At 37.1% G+C, this 22,278-nt stretch overlaps 1 protein-coding gene across 9 annotated transcripts in view; it reads right to left on the bottom strand.

Moving 5' to 3' along the window:
- The window catches only part of RBM26 (RNA binding motif protein 26), an 84,970-nt gene extending 64,145 nt beyond the window's left edge, over positions 1 to 20,825 (bottom strand). For all 9 annotated transcript variants that reach the window (XM_035003209.1, XM_035003201.1, XM_035003203.1 and 6 more), the window contains exon 1: positions 20,283 to 20,825. In XM_035003209.1, the coding sequence (XP_034859100.1) occupies positions 20,283 to 20,353 (71 nt within the window). In that variant the 5' untranslated portion in view covers positions 20,354 to 20,825. The remainder of the gene's footprint in view (positions 1 to 20,282) is intronic.
- Positions 20,826 to 22,278: the final 1,453 nt, after the last annotated feature.

Genomic DNA, 22,278 nt, shown 5'->3' with positions numbered 1-22,278 from the left:
AAATTATCATACCCACTTCAGGCTACAAAATAAAATCAAAACCAGAAAATAAGCATACCTAAACATGATCCATCCATGAGCGTCATACAAATCACTTCTTACCACTGCAAACACTTAACCACTACATGTAATTACAACACTGAAAACTATTCAGTCAGTTCTCTCATTCCCTATATTACCCAAGAAATAGCAGCAATGCGTTCTTTCCTTGAGAACAGTAGTCCTCAAACATTTTGGTCTCAAGATCGATTTACATGTTAAAAACTAAAGAGAACTCCAAAGAGCTTTTATTTAAAAGGGCTACATCTATCAATATTTACCATATTAGGAAAACTGAAAAAATTTAAATTATTTAGTTTAAAATAACAAATCAAATAAATAACAAACCTACAATTTAACAGAAGAAGCCCTGGGGGGGGGGGGGGGAGATGTCCTTCAAAAGGAGGAATTTAATAAATGGAGACTCTAAGGGTAAGGCTAACTTTAGGTATAGCTGGATCCAGGAGTTCAAATGATATCACCAGGACCCTCTTTCCATTCTGCTTTCCCTTGAATTCATTTCATTTTAAGCAGGCCCTCTCCACAAGGCAACAAAAACAGCCCTGAGCAGCTGGAGGTTTACATCATTCTGATAGCTAGTGAATCCAGGGAAAGGGGATTGCTTTCCTCTCCTCCTGCATCATATTGGTCCTTGAAAATTACTCAAGAATCTTCCCCAGTTTGGGTCATTTCCCTACACAGGGCAGGGATGGGCAGAGTTCCATGAGTAAAAGCCTCCCCTGAAACTAAATACCTTATTTTTTAATGAAAAAATAATTATATTTCTACAACAGAATAAAAATTTGGTGAGAAAACGGACAATGTTTCACAATTTTGCAAATACCATTAAATGTCTAGCTTAAAAGAAGACAGAACAATTCTAATATCTACTTTTATATTCAATCTGTTGGGATATACTATTTTGGTTGAAATACATAAAGAAATCTGACCTCATACAGATCTATGGTTAGAAAAGTGAGGACTTCACAGACACTAAGGAAGGTCTCAGGAAAGCTCAGGAGTCCTCCCATCACACTTGAGAACCACGGTTTTAAAATTCATTTTAAAAGTATCTGTAAAGTATCTGATTCAAAAACAAAGTCAATCTTCATCTTCTCAAAGATAAAACCCACCAACTCAGATTGGGAAACTCTATGCTGTTCACTGCAAATAACAGTAGCCCAGATGGCAAACTGAGCACAGACAGGTATGGTTATAGTATCATGTCACAGAACTCTCTCTTAAAAGAAAGTGGGACTGGAGGTGAAATGCTGATATGGCAGCCCACAGCAAAACTCCACATTTAGTACATGTTTTATATTCCAATTCAGAGAAGACTTGAATTTTCTGGGAATGGACTCTGGCCTCTAAAGGCTACCTCTTCAGTTACTCATATTCACATTTTACCTACTTATAAACCAGAGCTGAGGTATTTCAATCTTTCAGTTACTAAGAGAGAGAGGAAGCCAGGAACCATTTTCTTTCATGACTAAGAAGAGACAGAATTATCCAAAAAGCACTAAGACATGAAGTCTGAAAAAAAACCTAGCTAACTGAACTTTAAAATAATTCAGTATGTAACCTGAAAATAAATATTTCCCCGTACCTGTTTTTCAAGAGCCACAGAATCCCCCTTTCTGAACACTTATGAGTAAATTTTAACCCTTTGGAAAAAATAAATAATAACAAAATTCAACTAAGTAGAAACACTTTGTAAATTTTTCCTGAAATGCCAGACCTTAGGATCTGTACATGTCTGTCCTGTTAGATTGTTGCTATGGGTATGCTATGCTCGTCTGTTTCCCCTACAGGGATTCTAGGTAACTATGTCTACCTTTTCCCCAGACCCAACTATAATGTGTTGAAAAGTATCAACTAATTATCACACTACGTAAGAGCACATTAAATCAAGAGTATTATCAACAAAACTCACAAAAAACAGCTCTCAGTTTAGGTCAAAACCAATTATGACAAGTTCAAAGACCTGTCACAGATACAAAAAAAAGTCAATAAAACGTCTCTAGCGTATTGACAAGTCTTTCCTCCTTGCCTTTCCTCCTCATATATATTCAGTACACAAGTCCCAAGAATATTGCCATTTCTTCTCAACCTCCTGCCTAAGTCCAAATTCAGGCATTTCACAACTCACTCTTAAAGCTACAAGAAAAAACTGCTAACTAATCTTCTTTGCCTCCAAAAATGCTATAATCTAATCAAACCTCTACACACCCCAGTATCATTCTTTTAAAAAAAAAAAAATCTGATCAAGTTACTACCCAGATTTATCTTTCCCAGTATACCACAACCTAGTCCCCAAAATGTCCAAACACTTCAGCATGGGAACAAAATCTAATCTTACCCTGAAACCAACAAAGGCTGCTGGATTCAAAAGCCTCTTCCTAACCAAAATGAATAGTCCTAATTCCTCACAGAACTGTTCTTCCAATTTTGGCTATTTAATGTCATCAGAAGCTTCAAACTTTAACAGAATCCAATTTGAGAGAGTGCATGAAAAACTTCAGACTGGTCACTGCAAGTATATGAACAGTTTTCAAAATGGGATCTACCTCGTTCACTATTATAAAGAATTAAACTTTATAAAAGTTAAAGTAAAGGGGCGCCTGAGTGGCTCAGTCGTTAAGCGTCTGCCTTCGGCTCAGGTCATGATCCCAAGGTCCTGGGATCGAGCCCCGCATCGGGCTCCCTGCTCTGCGGGAAGCCTGCTTCTCCCTCTCCCACTCCCTCTGCTTGTGTTCCTTCTTCACTGTCTCTGTCAAATAAATAAATAAAATCTTTAAAAAAAAAAAAAGGTAAAGTACTGGAGATATCATTAAAGAAAATAATATAAACCTATAACTACAGTCACATTGACAATTTCTTGTAAAATGCGCCCCCAAAAGTCTTGAAGTACTTATTACATTTAAAACTATATTACAGACATCAGCATCATTGCAGCATGAATCCTTCCCTTTTTCTCTCCTCTTTCATTTACAACTAGATATCCATAACTGAAGGGGGAAAAAAGCACCTCTACACAAGATACCAGAACACCTGAGAGATCTATCCATCTGTGCACCTGAAAGTGAGTGGACTGGACCACACAGGCTATACCAACAGCAGAGAAGGTGGTGGCTGATCCAGCAGGAAGCCAGCACAACCTTTCCAGCAGAGGAGGTGGTGGGCAAAGGCAGGAGAATAGGGGTCTGTCTGACCATGCATGCTAAAGCTAGAAAAACCAGCTGCTCTCTCTGCAGAGAGACCACAGTGACTGGGAAGAGGGGAAGGAAAGGGAAGTAGGCAAAGAGAACTGAAGGAAAGGGTCTCCTGCTATCTGCCCTGGGGGGTAAGAGGACCACCCATGGACCTCTGGTACCCCCACAACCACCAACTTGATCCCCTGCAGACCACTAGCATACCGAAAGCCTGAAGTGCTAAATATACACCTCTCCGCAAGCTCTGCAGCCATCCTTTGGTCCTTTTTTCTTTTAAATGTACCTGCTCAACAACCTTAACGTGAGTCAGCTCTGGTAAGAGAAACCAAAGTCTTGTACTATAGTGCCACCTTCTGGGAAAAAAAATGAAGCCTCCTAATTACAAAACTGTTGCATTGTTAAGAATCAAAGTAAACAAAACCTTGCCTAAAATAAGAAAGATGTTTACTACTTCAAATGGAGAAGTCGAAGCACTTCCTACCAAACACCATGAAAAGTCACAGTAATATAGTGTCACAATAAAAAATGACAATTTTCCAGCAACTGAACCCAAAGACATGAAATACTGTGATCTAACTGATAAAGGATATAAAACAGCTATTATGAAAAAATTCAATGAGTTACTAGAAAACTCAGAAAAGCAATTCAATTATCTCAGGGATAAAATTAACAAAGAGAAGGAGTATTTTACTGGAGAGATTAAAATTGTAAAAAAAAAACAACCAACAACAAACAAACCCCACAATTCTGGGCTGAAGAACTCAATATATGAAGAATGAATTAGAATGCACTGGAAATGAAGAAGATCCTATGGAAGAGAGAATTAGCACACTCAAGGATAGAAATACAGAAATGATTCAGTTGGAAGAGGAGAAAGAACTAAGATTTTTAGAAAAGTAAAAAAACCCAGGGCACCTGGCTGGCTCAGTCAGTAAAGCATAACATTCTTGATCTCAGGGTCATGAATTCAAGCCCCACAATAAAAGTATCTCAAAAAAGAAGAGTGGGAGAAGGGAGCACAGAACATATTTAAATGATAGTTGAGAACTTCCTAAACCCAAGGAAAGAATTGGATATACAAATCCACAAAGCTAACAGAACACCTTATTATACCAACACAAAAAGACCTTCTCCAAGAACATTATATGAAAACTGTCAAAAGTCAACAAGAATTTTAAAGAAGCCCAAGAAAAAAGAGAGTAACTTACAAAGGTACTCCCATAAGGCTATCAGCTGACTTCTCAGCAGAAACTCTATAGGCCAAGAGAGAATGGAATAACCTATTCAAAACACTGAAAGATAAAAACAACCAGCCAAGAATATTCCACTAGTAAAGTTATTTTTGAGACACAAAGGAGAAAAGAGGTTTTCCCAGACAAACAGAAGTTGAGAGAGTTCAGTATCACTAGACATGCTCATAAGAAATGTTAAGGGGCGCCTGAGTGGCACAGTTGGCTAAATGTCCAACTCTTGGTTTCCACTCAGGTGGTAATCTCAGGGTCGTTAAAATGAGCCCTACCTCAGGCTCCATGCTCGGCATGGAGTCTGCTTAAGACTTTGTCTCCCTCTTCCCCTCCCTCCCATGCTTGCTTGCTCCCTTTCTCTCTAAAATAAATAAATCTCCAAAAAAAAAAAAAAAGTTAAAAAGAGCTCTTCAAGCTGAAATGAAAAGACCAAAGTACAGAAAACTCTGATTAAGGTAATAAATAGAATACTCAGAATTAGAATACTGTAACTTTTTTAGAATAGTATATTAAACTCTTAACTATGGCACAAAGGTTAAAAAAGCATATTAAAGAGGCACTGGCTGGCTCAAGTGGTGGAGCATATGACTCTAGATCTCAGGGTTGTGAGTTCAAGCCTCAGATTGGGCATGGAGCCTACATAACATAAAAAAATTAAAAATTTTTAAAAAGTGCATTATTAAAAATACAGCTACAACTTGATAATGAAATCACAATATAAAAAGATATAACTTATGACATCAAAAACATAAAAGGGGAAGTTTAAAATGATGGAATCTTTATAGGCAAATGAAGATAAATTTTTATTAGCAGAAAAAGGACTGCTTGTCTAAGAGATTTTTTATGTAACCTCATGGTAACCACAAAGCAAAAATCTACAGCAGAGACATGAAACTAAAAAAAATGGGAGACTGAGCAAATCACCATGGAAAACCAACTTACAGACAGAAACAAAAGGAAAAACAATGGGGGAAAAAAAAAATAACCAGAAGAAAAAAGATGAAATGGCAGTAGTAAATCCTTACATATCAATAATCATCCTAAACATTAATGAACTAACTCACCAATCAAAGCACAGAGTGGCTGGCTGGATTAAAAAAACAAAACCCAACTACATGCTGCCTACAAGAGACTCATTTCCACTCTAATGACACACACAGGCTCAAAAGTGAAATGATAGAAGAGGATATTCATTCGAAGCAAACAAAAACAAAAAGAAGGTGGGCAGAGCCATAATTACATTAGACAATTAGACTTCAAGCCAAAAAAGGTAACAAGAGTCAAAGAATGTCATTATATAATGATAAAAGAGTCACTACATTAAGAAGATACAGCAATGTTAAATATACAAACTCCCAAATCCTGAGCACTGAAATATATTAAGCAACTAAAAAAGATCTTAAAGGAAAAACAAACATCAATACAATAAGTCAATGTAGGGGATTTCAATACCCCACTATCTGTTACGGACAGATTATCAAGGCAGAAAATCAACAAGGGAACATTGGAATTGAACCAGATTTCAGAACAAATGGTCTTAACAGACCTATATAGAACATTCCACCCAACAGCAGCAAAATAAACATTCTTCTCAAGTGCACATGGAACAGTCTCCAAGACAGAGCACAAGATAGGCCACAAAACAAATATTGGCAAATTTAAGAAGACAGAAATCATACCAACTATCTTCCCTAACCACACTGGTAGAAACTAGAAATCAACAAGAGGAGAGTAAGAAAATCTACAAATACGTGGAAACTATGCAATGCACTTCCAAACCACTGGGTCAAAGAAGAAACCAAATGGGGAATGAAAAATTATCTTGAAACAAACACAACATATAAAATATTGTGGGATGCAGCAAAAGCAGTTCTGAGAGGAAAATTCATAGCAGTAAGTGCATATATTAAAAAATTAGAAATATCTCATATAAACAACTTAACAACTCAAGGAACTAAGAAAAGAATAAATTAAGCCCAAGGTTAGAAGAAGAAAATAATAATAAGAGTAGAAATACATGAAATAAATACCAGATAAACATCAGAAAGGATTAACAAAACTAAGAGCTGGTTCTCTGAAAAGATAAACAGAACTGATAAACCTTTAGCTAGACTAAGAGGAAAAGAAGTGAACACTCCAAAAAAATAACAAATAAAATCAGAAATGAAAAAGAAGGGTGCCTGGGTGGCTCAGTTGGTTAAGCGTCTGCCTTTGGCTCAGGTCCTGATCCAGGGTCCTGGGATCAAGTTCTGCATCGGGCTCCCTGTTGCTTCTCCCTCTGCCTTTGCCCACCCCCATCTTTCATGAATAAATAAAATCTTAAAAAAAAAAAAAAGAAAAATGAAAAAGAAGGCATTACAATACAATAGCTATTACAGAAATACATAAAATCTTAAGGTACTATGAATAATTATATGCCAACAAATTATATAAACTAGATGAAATGTATACATCCCTAGAAACACACAGCCTACCAAAACTGAATCAAGAAGAAATAGAAAATGTGAACAGACCAATAATTAGTAAAGAGATTGAATCAGTAATCAAAAACTCCCAACATAAGAAAATGCCAGTACTTGATGGCTTCAGTGAAGAAGCCTATGATGCATCTAAAGAAGAATTAACCCCAATCAATCATCCTCATAGTCTTCCAAAATAACGAGGAGGGAACACTTCCTGACTTCTTTTATGAGGCTAGCATTACCCTGACACCAAAACCAGGTAAGAATACCACAAAAAAAACTACAGACCAATATCCCTAATGAATACATATGCAAAAAATCCCAACAAAATATTAGCAAACCAAATTCAGGAACACATTAAAGGGATTATACATCACAACCAAATGGGATTTATCCCTGGGATGGAAGAATGGTTCAAAATATGCAAATCAACAAATGTAAGGCATCATATCAATAAAATGAAAGATGAAAATCATATGATCATCTCAACAGATGTAGAAAAAACATTTGACAATATACAACATCCCTTCATAATAAAAAACCTTAACCGACAGAATAGAGCCATACCTCAACACAATAAAGGCTATCATATAGGACAAACTCACAGCTCACATTATACACAATGGAGAAAAACTGAAAGCTTTTCTTCTAAGATCAGGAATAAGACAATGATGCCCACTCTCATCTCTCCTATTCAACATAGAACTAGAAGTCCCTGCTAGAGCAATTAGGCTAGTCAAAAGAATAAGAGGCATCCAAATTGGAAAGTAAAAAGTAAAACTATTTCCCAATAACATGATTTTATTAAAAATAAATAAATAAATAACAACCCAAAGGTTCAACCAAAAAGCTTTTGGAACTAATCAATGACTGCAGTAAAGCTGCAAAATACAAAATCAACATACAGAAGTCAGTTGCATTTCCTTATACTGATGATGAAACACTGAAAAATAAAGAAAACTATCCCTAGCACCAAAAATAATAAAATACCTAGGAATAAATTTAAGCAAATGAAAGATCTGTACAACAAAAACTACAAAGAAACAAACAAACGGAAAAACATCCCATGTTTATGGAGTGGAGGAATTAATATTGTGAAATTGTCCATCATTGCTCAAAGCAATCTAAAGATTCAGTGCAATCCTGATCAAAATTTCAATAGTATTTTTCAGATAAATAGAACAAGCAATTCTAAGAGTTGTATGGAACCACAAAAGACCCTGAATAGTCAAAGCAATCTTATAAAAGAACAAAGCCAGAGGCACCATACTTCCTGATTTCAAACTATATTACAAGGTAATTAAAAGTGTGGTATTGGCATAAAAACAGACATAGATCAGTAAAACAGAACAGAGCCCAAAAATAAACCCATGTAAACATGGTCAATTTATAACAAAGAATTTACAATGGGGAAAGCATAGTCTATAGTCTCTTCAATAAATGTTGTGAAATTTGGAAAGTCATATGCAAAAAACTAAAACTGGACCAAAATCTTATACCCTATACAAAAACTAACTCAAAATAGATTAAAGACTTAAACCTAAGAGACCTGAAACAAAGGTCTTAAAGAAAACTGGTAGTAAACTCCTTGACATAGGTATGGCAGTGAGTTTTTGAAGCGGACACCAAAAGCAAAAGCAATAAAAGCAAAAACAAGTGGGACTACATCAAACTAAAGGCTTCTGTAGAGCAAACAAATCCATCAACAAAATGAAAGACAACCCGCAGAAAGGGAGATTTTTGTAAACCATAAATTGGAAGGGGTTAATATCCAAAGGATATAAAAACTCCACCAACTCAAAAACAAACAAAAGCAAAGATTCCAATTAAAAAAATGAGAACTAAATAGCCACTTCCCCAGAGGACATCAAAATGGTCAAGAGACACATGAAAAGATGTTAAATATCATGAATCATCAGGGAAATGCAAATCAAAACAAGGAGATACTGCCTCACACCTGTTAGAATAGCTACCATCAAGACAAGAAACAAAAGATGCTGGTGAGGATGTAGTGAAGAGAGAACCCTCATATATTGTTGGTGGGAACAAAAAGTGGCCCAGCCACTAAAAAAAAAAACAACATGGAGGTTCCTCAAAAATTTTTAAAAGATCTATCATTCAGTGAACAATTCCACTTCTGGGTATGTACCCAAAGGAAATAAAAACAAGATTTTAATGACATATATGAATTTCCATGTTTATCACAGCATTATTCACAACAGCAAGATCTAAAACAACCCAAATGCCCATCAACACATAAATGGATAAAAAAGATGTGGTACATAAATACAATGGAATATTATTCAGCCACAAGAAAGGAAGATACCTTTCCTTTTGTGAAAAAAAAAAGATGGACCTTCAGCACATTATGCTAAGCAAGATAAATCAGACAGACAAGGATAAGTACTGTATGAATCACTTACATGTGAAATCTAAAAAAACTTAAATCTGTGAAAAACAGAGTAAAATGGTGGCTACCAGGGACGGGGGGGGGGGGAGACAGGTGTCATGGTGTTTAAGGGTACAACTTGTAATGAGTAGTAAACAGGCCATGGAGACCTAATTCACAGTATTACAGACACTGACAATAATATTGTACTATAACTATGTGATAAATATCACTATATCGACAATCATATTAAGATACATAAATGAATTAAAGTGACACACTTTACACGTTAAACTTACACAATGTTACTCGCAAATTTATTCAACTAAAAAAACTATATTACAAAGAGCAACAAATGATCTGCTGAACAGCGTATTTTAATGCTTATATGTAGAATCTGTAATCATTCAAGTATTTTTCACTTTTGGTAACTTTAAGATTTGTATAAATCTTAAACTTGTAGAAATGCTTTTTCATAACTTTTAAATTGCCAGTCAGCAATGGAAAATTAATAATTGGAGAATGTGGGCAAAGCATCAGGGAGTGTCAGAATAGCAGGATGCAGAAAGTTATAAAGTCAAAAACAGACCAGAATTTATACTGACATACTATCTCTCCTTCTGTCACTTTTTAAATGGCTCTCTGAGACAAGAATACTAGAGAAATTACTTGCCACAACGCCCCCAAACATGACTTCAAAAAATAAGTTTATCTGAACTACTGGATTTATTAAACAACCACCACCAAAAGCACACCTGGCTGAGCTTTCAAACACACATCTTTTAATGTTAAAAAGGCCTCCAACAGCAGTATTAGCTGACATCTGGAAAGTAATTCCTCTCTAATGAGAACTGGGACGGGGTGGGAAGAGAAGGAGAAGCAAAAAAGAGAAGGGAAGGGGAGGAAGAGAAATGGAGAGAGAATGAGAGGGAGGGAAAGGAAGGAAAGAAGGAAAAGTTAGAGAAAAAGAAACTACATATGGCAAGATGTTCACTGCAGTTATTTATAAAGTAAAAAAAAAAAAAAAACCCTAGAAAACGAACTAAATTACAAGTAAAAATATGATTTAGTAAACTATGGTAGAGCTACTCAAAACTGGAATCAGACATTTTAAAGGTATAAAGACTACATATTAATATTAAAAGTGCTAGGGTGAAAAGTGTGAAGGACTTTAACTTTTCATTTCAAAGCCTTCTGGCAAGTTTTCTTTCTTGTAACTATGTGCAGATATTTAATACTTAAAGAAAATAAGCTAATTTTTTTTTCTACAAAGAAATGCCCATGTCTTAAGCACTATTAAAATAAATTATATAGTATATTCACATAATGTAATACTATGGAGCCACTGGGAAGAACAGGAAACTAAAGAATAGTATGGGAGGATATGTAGAGTGTCTGTTACCCATGTCAGTAACATATGAACAACATGATCCTGTCTATGTTAAAAAATTACAGTTGACCCTGGAACAGTGCAAGGGTTAAGGGTGACAACTCCCACATAATCAAAAATCTGTGTATAACTTCTGACTCCCCCAAATCTTAAACCCTACTAGCCTGTTGACCAGAAACCTTACCAACAATATAAAGGGTCAATTAACACACATTTTGTATGTTATATATAATTATATATTGTATTTTTACAATAAAGCTAGATAAAAGAAAATATTAATAGTTATTAGGAAAATACATTCACAGTATGGTAAAACATTCATGTATAAGTGGACCCGTGCAATTTAAACCAGTGATATTTAAGGGTCAACTGCATATACCTACATAAACATAGAACATGTATGTTTATTTTTATAAATATACAATTCTGTATTTACATATGGGGATCAAGAAGGGGGTTAGGAAGACTCACTTTTGGTTTATATTTCTATACTATTTGAGTTTTTATTAAAACAAGTATGTATTATTTTCAATTAAAAAGAAAAAGAAAAATTGTGTTAAATTAACTAGTCGATACTAAAAAAAAAAAAATAGCACCAGCATTATTAAAACTATATAGCATGCATTTGACAATGGAATACTACTCAGCAGTAAAAAGGACCAAACTACAGATATATGCAACAATATGGATAAATCTCAAGAACACTTTCAGAGGGGCTCCTGGGTGGCTCAGTCGGTTAAGTGTCTGCCTTCAGCTCAGGTCATGATCCCAGGGTCCTGGGATCGAGCCCCGCATCGGGCTCCCTGCTCAGCCGGAAGCCTGCTTCTCCCTCTCCCACTCCCCCTGCTTGTGCTCTCTCTCTCGCTGTGTCTCTCTCTGTCAAATAAATAAATAAAATCTTAAAAAAAAAAAGAACATTTTTCAGAAGTAAAAAGAAGTCCTACTCAAAAGAGCACCTATTCTAAAATTTCATTTATATGAAGTTCCATAACAGGCAAAGCTAATATACACTGGGAAAAAATCAGAACAGTGCTTATTTCTATGGGTAAATGGTAGCACAGGAAGGGGAATGAGAAAGCTTTCCAGAATGGTGGGAGTGTTCTTTATTTTGACAGGGAATTGAGTTACAAAGATGTACACATTTGTCAAAACTCATCAAAGGATACACTTTAAGATCTGTGTACACTATTATCACTTCTCGGCCTTTTGGCTAAGATCAAGTGAAGATCTGTGTACACCATTGTATACAGATTATATCAAACTTTTTTAAAAAACTATAAATACTGAACTCTAATGATAGGCATAAATCCTTAGGGGTAAGTTCACTAACATCTGCAATTTACTTTAAAATACATCAAAGAAGGGTAGGGGCAAGTACACTAAAATATTAACAGCAGAATCAAAGTGATGGGTATACACGGGTGTGTCATGTGATAAATATATACACTGTAGTACTTTTTGTCCCATTCATCAATACAGATGGTTAAATTATGGTATATCCATTACATTAAAATGCTATGTAACCTTAATTAAAAAGACAACACTTTTATGTATTATGTGGACATCCAAGTATGATATCAATTATGTAAAGAGGAGAAAGAATACATAAACATATTTGCTTGTGTGTTGGTAAAATATCTCAGGAAGAATCACTGAGTAACAGATCTCAAGCGAATTCCATTATTTCATACAAACACACAATACTAAATATGACCCCAAGTTAAAAATAAACTTTCACCTGTTTGAGAAGTTACTATTTGTAGATTGAAAAGGATTTTTCCACAGAAATGAGGTAGTGGGAGTAAGTGACTAAGTTTGGTAGGAAGGGCTTATACCATCCACTCATTTCTCTCATTCTCTATCCTCTGGGACTAAGGAAGCAGGAGGAAGAAAAAAATATTCCTAGAAGCTTTTTAGCTCAAGCTTGAATTAGTCACTCTTGATGTGTAGACACCAAACACTGGAATACCTTACTTTCTGTTTTGCTCATAATAGTATCTCTGTCTTTTGATTTATATGCATACAAAATAATTTGGGAACTATTGTAAGCCAAAGACAAGGATATGCTAAAACATATAGAAAATGCTAAATCCATTTTAACTACTTAGCACTCAGATGAAAAAGACAAATAAGGTTGCAGCAGTAAAATGGGGTAATGAGAGTCAACTCAACAAAAGTTAAAGGGATGAAGAAGGTAATGAAAAATATTTTAACCAATAATTAATTATAGAAAACTCTTCTACCAGCTGTAAAATTCATCAGACTAGAATTATCATTTGGCATTCTTTTCTGAGCAGGTCCATGGAGGCCAGCAGCTTGCACATAACAGAATTCAAAAATACTTTGAGTAAATGTTATTAATATTTTTCAGTGTCCTTTCCCCCTAAAAAAAAATCACTTAAGCTTTACATAATCTGAAGGTCCTATGAAGTAAAAATAAAGAGAAAGAGACCCAGAGATTAGTGACTTTTCAAATTGCTCACATATCTGTTGCTCTGAAATAAAATTCTCATTACAGTACGGCAGATTTTAGAGTTTACACTTCTCTCTGCTTAGTTTATGGTTCCATAAACTAGAAATTTCAACCAGTGCATTTAATATACCACACACAAGGCATGTGCTGGGTGCTGTATACAACAGGAAGACAGTTAAATCTATGATTTGGAGTCTACTTTCAAGGACCTGAGATTCTAATAATGAAGATAAAATAAATGAGAATTAATGACTAAACAAGTATGCAAGTGATGAATGTCATAACTGATGCAAACTAGTGCTAGGAGAGCAGAGTCATGTCACTCCTTCCAGATGGATGGATCATAAATAACATTCTGGAAGAACTGGAATCATCCTTAACCTTTGATTTCAACATATATAAAGGAAATGGAGAAAGGCAGTATATTATAGCGCACAACAAAGCTCTGAAATCAAAATGTCTTGTTTTGAATCCTTTCTCCATTATTTATTAGCTATGAATGAACCACATTACTTAATCTGCCTATGACTCAATTTCCTCATATTTAAAATTGAAGTAACAGAATCTAGATCACATTCAATGAATACACAATGATTACGATATGATAAGCACTCAATGAATGTTACCCTCTGAAAGTTGGGAAAAGAGGACAGGATAAACAATGTGATACAGAAAAAAGTTCAGCTTTGCTGAAATTAAGACAAAAAAAATGGGAAGATAAAACTAGAAAGATAAGCAGATTATACATTTTGAAAGCTAAGTCAAAATGTATGCAATTTATTTAAGAGTGCTGAAGATTTTGATCAAATCAAAGGATATAAACAAGGCTGGGCATCCAGGATGGAACTAGAAGGGAGAAAAAAAACTGTAAGGGTTTAAATAAGGAATGTGAGGCCCCCTACTGAGCAATGTCATTAGTAAGAATTATTAAAAGAAAGAGATAGGGGCGCCTGGGTGGCTCAGTTGGTTAAGCGACTGCCTTCGGCTCAGGTCATGATCCTGGAGTCCCGGGATCGAGTCCCGCATCGGGCTCCCTGCTCGGCAGGGAGTCTGCTTCTCCCTCTGACCCTCCTCCCTCTCATGCTCTCTGTCTCTCATTCTCTCTCTCTCAAATAAATAAATAAAATCTTTAAAAAAAAAAAAAGAAAGAAAGAAAGAGATAGAACCCAATGATTAACTGAAGGGGGAGGATGAAGGGAGGAAAAGCTAAAAAATAAAATTTCAAGCCTGGAAAACTTGAGGAAATGAAATGCAAATTAGTAAATTCAGAGAACATTTACTTTCAGAAATGTAGTTTGAAGTTCATATGGGAGAACCAGGTAGATATACAGCTAGCAACTGGAATAAGAGCTTAAGGCTTTGAAGAGAGGTTAAGTCTAAACATACATATGTGAAAAATAATGTAGAGACCAGAGGTTCTCTTGGAAAAACTCTGAAATTCAATGCAAATTTATATATATGCAATATCCTAAGGAAGGAAGTCTTTAATCAAACTTTCAAAGACTCCAAAACACACACACACACACACACACAAGTTTTTAAGAACCACTGGAACAGATTATAATGGAAACTATCCATGGGAATGAATGTGAATGAGGTGACAGGAGTAGAAGTAGTTGGAAAAAAAGGCATGGAAACAGAATTTGAAAAAAATATAATTAAAAGGCAAGAAAATGAACTAAAAAGGACAGAGCTGATTTGAGAAGAAAGAGAAGCAAAGTATTAGGGATTCAAGATATAAGAAGTTAAAAAAAAAAGGCAGCATCAACACTGCTTTATGTTATACATATAGGACATATAAAATTTATATAAAATCTCTACATTTAATAAATTCATTGGTAACACAGAGGTAAGCAATTTTGTGTATAAGAAAAAAGAAACTATATGACAAAGGATTAAGAACTAAATGGTTGGGGACAAAGGAGTGAAAAATTAAAGACTGACTACTATTTCTAGATTTATTAGTGAAAAGAAAAGCTAGCATGAAAATGACTGGAAGAAAAGTATGATTTTATTTTTTGTTTTATTTTTGCTGCTATTGTTGCTGAGTTTTTCTTCCTTAAGGACTAGGAAATTTACTTTTTATGCCAAAAGGAGTCTGTAAAAAGAGAAAGATCAAAGAAGGGAAACAGGAATAAAGTTCAGCAGTGAAAAGATCACCTTTCAATTCTTCCTGTAAAACGGGAACAAAAATAATTTTAATGTGGTGAGAAAGGTATAGTTAACAAGTGTGGGTGAAGGGAGAAAGAGACTACAAAAACTGTGAAAAAAGTTTCTTTCTTAAACTGTAAAGCACTGATAACCATGATGCTTTCGAACTTTATTCCTTTATAACTGCAGCTCGTATTATGAAAATGTAATAGTAAAAAAGTGCATACGGTAATAGGGCAGAATACACTATCTTGTGTGGTAGTAAATTAAGAACATGGCTCTAGAGGCAAAAAAAGCAGGAGTTTAAATTACTGTCTAGTCACATGCTATGGCTAGCTGTGTGACTCTGAACAAGTACCTTAAATTTGTGCCTCAGTGTCATCACTTGCAAAACGGAGGTAACAATCCAACTCTCAGAACTTGGAAGTAATACAAAACTTTCAACAGTGCATACAAATGCAGGTGGTAGTGGCAGCAGCAGTGGTAGTGATAAGAGTTAACAGGAGCAAGTAATGTAACCTATTTATGTTTAATCAAGCAGTATTTAAGGAGGGAGGGAAGGGCTAGGCTCCTAAAAATGTGACTCAGGGGCCGCTGGGTGGCTCAGCTGGTGAAGCATCCAACTCTTGGTGGCTCAGGTCATGATCCCAGGGTGTGAGATGAGCCTGCAGGGTTCCAAGCTCAGCAGGGAGTCAGCTTAAGATTCTCTTTCTCCCTCTCCCTCCCCCCACCCTGCGCACTCTCTCGGGGCGTGGCTCTCTAAATGAATTAATTTAAAAATCTTTTTAAAAAATGCGTCTCAAATCTTTCAACTACAAAAGTATCTAAGCATAATTCCCCCTATTATACCAATAAGGAAAGGGGAGGTTCATTTGCCTAGATTACTCAGTTAATAAGTGGCAGGAATTAGATGTGAACATTAGTTTATATGGTTACAAAACTTGGCTTCTTTCCACTACACATTACCGCCACACCACTACATAGCAGCAGGAGCACAAAACTATGCATTCTGTTCTTTACTACTAACCTCACAAAATCTGGGCACATCATTAAGTCTATCTGCCTCTCCATTTTCTGAAAAATTAAGGAGTTTTTTCAAATTTGACTTTGAAGTTTCCCTCCAGCTAAAATAGTCCATGATTTTATTAAGTTACCACATTTAGTGATGTGTAAACTCATAAAAAGGTTCAAAATACAGCAGAAAACCTTTTCTGTTTAGGAAGCAAAAACAGAAAAATTGAACAACAACAAAAAAGCTTAAAATTGTTTTTCCAGGACTTCACATTAGCAAAAAGAATGTTAAAGAAAAGACCAACATCTAATTTCATATTATAGCAAGTATGACTAAGCAAATGTTTGAGAGAACAAAATATCAATCTTAAGTATTTCAAGATGCCAATTTTAACAACTACATTTTCAATAATTTATGGGGGAAAAAACCCCACAAAACCCAGAGCCCTGACACATGGACAGACCTTAAAATCAAGTAACAAGCAGATTTACCGACTTTCATTTCATGCCAAAACACTGCAACCAGGCTGGGTTTTTGTTTGTTTTTATGTCAATCTGAAAACTCTCCTGCCCTAAAACCCTTCACTGGCTTCCCACTATTCTTCAATTAATATCCAAAATCCTTAACATGACTCAACAAAGTCTTGAATGATCCAGCTCCTCCCTCTGGAGGTATCCAATGTTATTCATCCCTTTGCTCTTTTTTCAAAAATTTCATTTCCCCCAAGACACTTCTTTTTCTTTCATTTTAGGGCTTTCATACAATCTGTTCTTCAAAACCTAGAATGCTTTCACAGCTCTCCCACCCTTTTGTCCTAGCAAACTGCTACTCATTCTTTTAAGCTAAGATCAAATGTTATACCAGCAAAAGCCTTTCCTGACCTTCCAAACACATTTTGACAGCATTCCGGACTTCATAATAATCAAAGGTCTTATAATTACTTGTTCAACATCTGTCTTCCCTGCTAAATGGTAAACAATATGAAGATGGTTATTGCAGCTTGTTTCCCAATATTCCCAATATCTAACACACTGCTCAGTACAGATTAAGTACTCAATGTTTGCTGAATTAACATATTCAAAATGCAGGGGAAGTCCAAAACCATGAGATACTTTACTAGCACAAGTAGCTAGAAAGTTCATACAAGTTTTGAGTTATATCCTACCCTTGGTCCTTCAAATGTTACTCCTTCAAATAGGTGCTCTTTGGCAATTATACTTTTAAAGTAAAGCAAAAAATCCCTTTAGATAACACATCTTAAAGCTTCACAAACCCAAGGTTAGAAATCACAAGTCTTAAACAATTGGAATCAGCTTTAAGTCATTGAGAACACACCTGAAATGCAATGAAAGGGACAGGAACTTGGATAAAGGCTCAATTTTACCACAGCAATATACATTATGAAAGGACCAATCCCAATTCCTACCACTGTCTAGGCTGTACTAGCAGCCTTATTTATCCTAACAGTAATGACTGCAGTGCTACAGTCATCTAAGTAGGCTATGATATCTGAAACATGCTTTATTAAAACTGAATAAAAGTCACAAGCATACACACTACATAACTATAAATAATTCTCTTTTAGGTTATAGCATAACACAGAGATGTTAAACCACTCCGTTGTATAACTGTAGCTAATGTAACATTGTGTCAACTCAGAAAAATTTTTTTAAAAAGGAGTGCTATTTAAACTCAAATCTTTTTTTTTACGTTTTCTGTTCACCTAATACTTATTGAGCGCTAATTACAAACCAGGCAGTGTCTAAAGAGTCTTAATATATATTATTTCCCCATACAGATGAGGAAACGGGAGACATTGAGTTAAGTAATGTACCCAATATTATACAGCTGGTAAGTGGCAGAGGCAATATTCAAAGCCAGTCATTGTGACTCCGGAGTCTGTCCTCTAAATCACTACAACCACTGTTGCACGCTCTCGCTCCATCCACTGAAATAAGGCTTCTATCTGGACCACCTCACTTCAATAAAACTATTTTGCTAAGGTCACCAATGACTTCTACCTTTCCAAACTTAAGGACCATTTATCTGCCTCCACCTTTTTCATCCACTCTGCAGCATCCCATCCCAGTTGACAACTCGCCTCTCTTGCCATATATTTTTCGTTAGTAACATAAATCTCAGTCTTCTACCTCAGATGTGGGCCCTCCTTTCTTACCTATCAACATATTCTTACTAGGAAATCTCCCACAATTCTATGGTTTCAAATACTCTCTGCATGACTCTAACTTTCTCTAGTCCTGCCCAAGTTCTAGACTCAACCCAACCACCTCTTAAATATCTAACGTGGATGTGTAACAAACACCAATTACCTTTCCACCTCCCCTCAACCTGTTCTCTCCCAGCCTTCTCTATTATCATCCATCTAGCTGTTTAGGCTAACTTCTTAGTCATTATCCTTGATGTCCCTTTCCCTCACCTCCCACGTCCAATCCATTAGCAAGTTCTATCAGATCTACTTATAAGACATATTTCGTTCTGTCTCCACTATCACTATAATATAAACGACCTACATTTGTGCCTACAATGCCCTTCAGAATAGTCTACTTTCATTCTTGCCCCCTTAATCTCCACAAAGCGAGCAGAATTAAAACAAAATCAAATCAGTCCCTGCCTGCTTTAAATTATCTAAGGTCTCACTGTATTTTAAATAAGATCCTAGCTCTTGACCATGGCCTCAAAGAACCAAAATAATGTGGCCCCTGCCTAATTCTCCAACCTCATGTTATTCCACTCTCTCCCCCATCACAATGTTCCTTGCAGCCACAGTTACCTTCCTTCTCTTCCTGGAGCACACTGTAATCATCTGCCACAGGGCCTTTGCACTTGCTGTTCCTTCTGTAAGGAACAGTCTTTCTCCAGACTTTGACACAGATGGTTCCTTCTCCTCAAGTATTGCGCAGATGCTACCTCCTGTGAGAGACCTTCTAATCAGTCTTTTATATGACCCTCTATTATTACAACCACCACTGCTATTTTAATCTGAAGTTATCTTATTCCTTTAATACTCATCTATTACTGTGTTCTCAACTTTGGAATTTAAAAGCTCTGTCACCAAAGCCTCCCACAATATACAGCAGGCGCTTAATAAACTGATTAGATGAATGGATTTTCCCTTTTTCATTTTGTTTATTGTAAATCAACTAACTTTGATAAAGCACCTGGCCCAAAATATATTTTGTATGTATTAAAAGATAAATCCTTAAAACACTATTTTTTCCAGTATAAAACATTCCAGCACTCTGAACACCCCCTCCCCACAGTCCATCTACAGCATCCCACTTAAAACTGCCAAATATCCCATATGGTTAAATAACATTTTCTTCCTCCTCTCCAAGCTAACAAACGTGTAAGTAGGAAAAAGGAATCTTACTGGGCACCTTAGCACCTGTTACATCTTCAATCAGTTAAGAGAGGTGCGGGTGAGCCAGATAGCACATGGGAAACGTGGCCTTTCTTTCCGGGACTGTATTTAGGTAAAACGTGAGTGGCTTACATTAGAACTGCCCTAATCCCTAATAAGGGCCATTCACTCCATTTAAAGAAACAAGGTAAAATAGTCTGGGCAAGAGGTAAGGCTCGCATTCACTAAAAGAAAAGAAACCGATTTGGTGGCCCTCATCAAATGTGTGTGTAGGTTGGAGTCGGTCTACATATAACGGGAAAACAAGAAAAGAAGGTATCAGTTCAAGGACCAACTCAGCGGTAAGATAAAGATCAGCGCAGGCTCTCTGGAGTATCCTGAACCTGGACGCGAGGGTGGAAAAGAAAAAAAACACAAAACCCTGGGATCTCTGTTCACCGCTTCGGCCTCCATCACAGGCACTTCGGGAACTGTGCCCGCCTAGCTCCCACTTCCATCCCTGCAAGGAGATAGCCCCCGGATACTCACATGGGCTCCAGAGTCTTGCTGAGCCAGGACTTGAGTGCCTCGAAGTTTTCAATGATCATTTTAGAAACCATCCACAGCGGCCCGGAGGCCCGTCACACTCCTCCGCCCGCCCAGGTCGCTGCTGCTACAGCCGCCGCTGCCCCCGCCCCCTCCTCCGCGCGCCGCCCGCGTGGGCCGCGGTGGGAGGCGCCGGTGGCAGGTTCCCGCGAGCCCCGATCGGCGAACAGCTCTGCGGGTACCGTCGCAGGCCGCGAATCCACGGGGTGCCAGGAGCTCCCCGTCCCCGGACCCCGGCTGAGGCAGCAACGGTTTGCCCGGGCCCTCCCCCTTCCCTCCACCCGAGCAAATCTTCTTGGACCGGGAGGGCGACACACGCCTAGATCCGAGCTCTCACTCAGCCTTGGGATAAGGTGGTGTCGGCAACGCAGAACAGGCAAAAGTGAAGAAAGCGAAGACGAAGGGCAGCTCAATGGGAACGATTCGGGGGGTCTTCCCGGCTCCTAGCACCCCCAAGAAGATGGCTGCCGATAAATCTCGCGAGAATTGATGAAGTCTCGCGGTGACTCCCGGAGCCTGCTGGGAAGAGACGTAAGACCAGCCGAGAGCGCGCTGGTTGAGTGCGGTACTTCGATTTTTTGCTTCTTTGCGTGGTTCGCGGCCTTTGTGCTTTTTTACGCCTTGGTCCGCGTACGGAATAAAGATTTCCTTTTTTACAAGAAGGGAAAGGCCGCTGACTCCAGAAACAGTGGGAGTCCCACTTCGTCCTATGTAACAGACGGCTATGGCGCATCAGTAGGAACGAACCTCCGGACTGGAGCGCTCCTTGAGAGCGTCTACACGTTGTGCGAGGACGCACGGCGGCCAGTGGGTTCCAGGTGTGCTGTACCGCCTCCTCCGTTTATCTCAGTGTCCTGCAATACCATATTTTGTGCTGTGTGGTGTGGACAAGATTGGGAAGCACAGGCTGGTGTAATCTAACCCTCTGAGACTTCAGAGGATTAGTGTCTTGTCCAAAATTAGTCGACTTGATCGCAGAGAGGTAATGATCTAGGGATGCCCCCAAAGAAAGGTGAGATAACCTTGACGGTTCTGAAATAGTTTTCAACCAGCTGAAACTTAGGACTTTTCCCCAGCTAAAGAACAGTGTGTTTTTAATTCTCTTCACTTAGAGCCGATTCAGCCACAGATAGGAAATTAAATAGTATCAAAAGAGCCTTCATATCAGCGTCCTAAATAAACTTCCCTTCTGGGGAAGTTTGAATCATGTCTGTGTTGTTTTATTTGCTATTATTTACTATGGTTAAGGTACTAGGTGGGGTTTTGCAAAAGGTCTAGTGCCTGTAAACTATAATGAAATGAAAATAATTAGCAACATAAAGACGTTTAGAGTAAGTAGACCAATAAAAAGCTCTCGTGGTAGGCAATGGTAGACGAAATTGTCCTTAAGAACTCTTGAGTTTATAATTTGCTAGACTGAAGTGTCCTTAAGCAATAAGTGAGAAAGATTATCAAGTAAGAAAAGCTAGACATTTGTTTTAAAATACAGCATGTAGAGTAGAATGAAATTAGAATTCAGTGTGTTGATTAACCAGGGTGTTGATTAAAGTGATTTAGCTAAGTGAAATAAGTTAGAAGCAAGAGGACAAATACCATACAATTCCACTTATGAGGTACCTAGAGTAGCCAAACTCTTAGAGGCAGAAAGTAAAATGCTTGGGTGCCAGTGGTGGGAGAGCAGGGGAGGATGGAGAAAGAGTTTTATTTGGGAGGTTGAAAAGTTTCTGGAGATGAGCAGTGTTGATGGTTGCATGGTTAATGCAAGTGAATTGTACACTTAAAATGGTTAAAATAGTAAATTTTCTGTATATTTTACAACAATAAAAGTGATATTTTAATGTTGCTATGGGAAAAGTAAAATCCTAATTGTTTAGCCTATTTATTTAATAAACTTGTCTCAGGCTGAGTTTTCAACTTCATCACCAACTGTTCCTTAACT

The sequence above is a fragment of the Mirounga leonina genome, unplaced genomic scaffold (assembly GCF_011800145.1).
Source record: "Mirounga leonina isolate KUSES-001 unplaced genomic scaffold, KU_Mleo_1.0 Mir_127, whole genome shotgun sequence".
NCBI classification, from domain to species: Eukaryota; Metazoa; Chordata; class Mammalia; order Carnivora; family Phocidae; genus Mirounga; species Mirounga leonina.
This window is presented reverse-complemented; position numbering and strand designations above follow the sequence as displayed.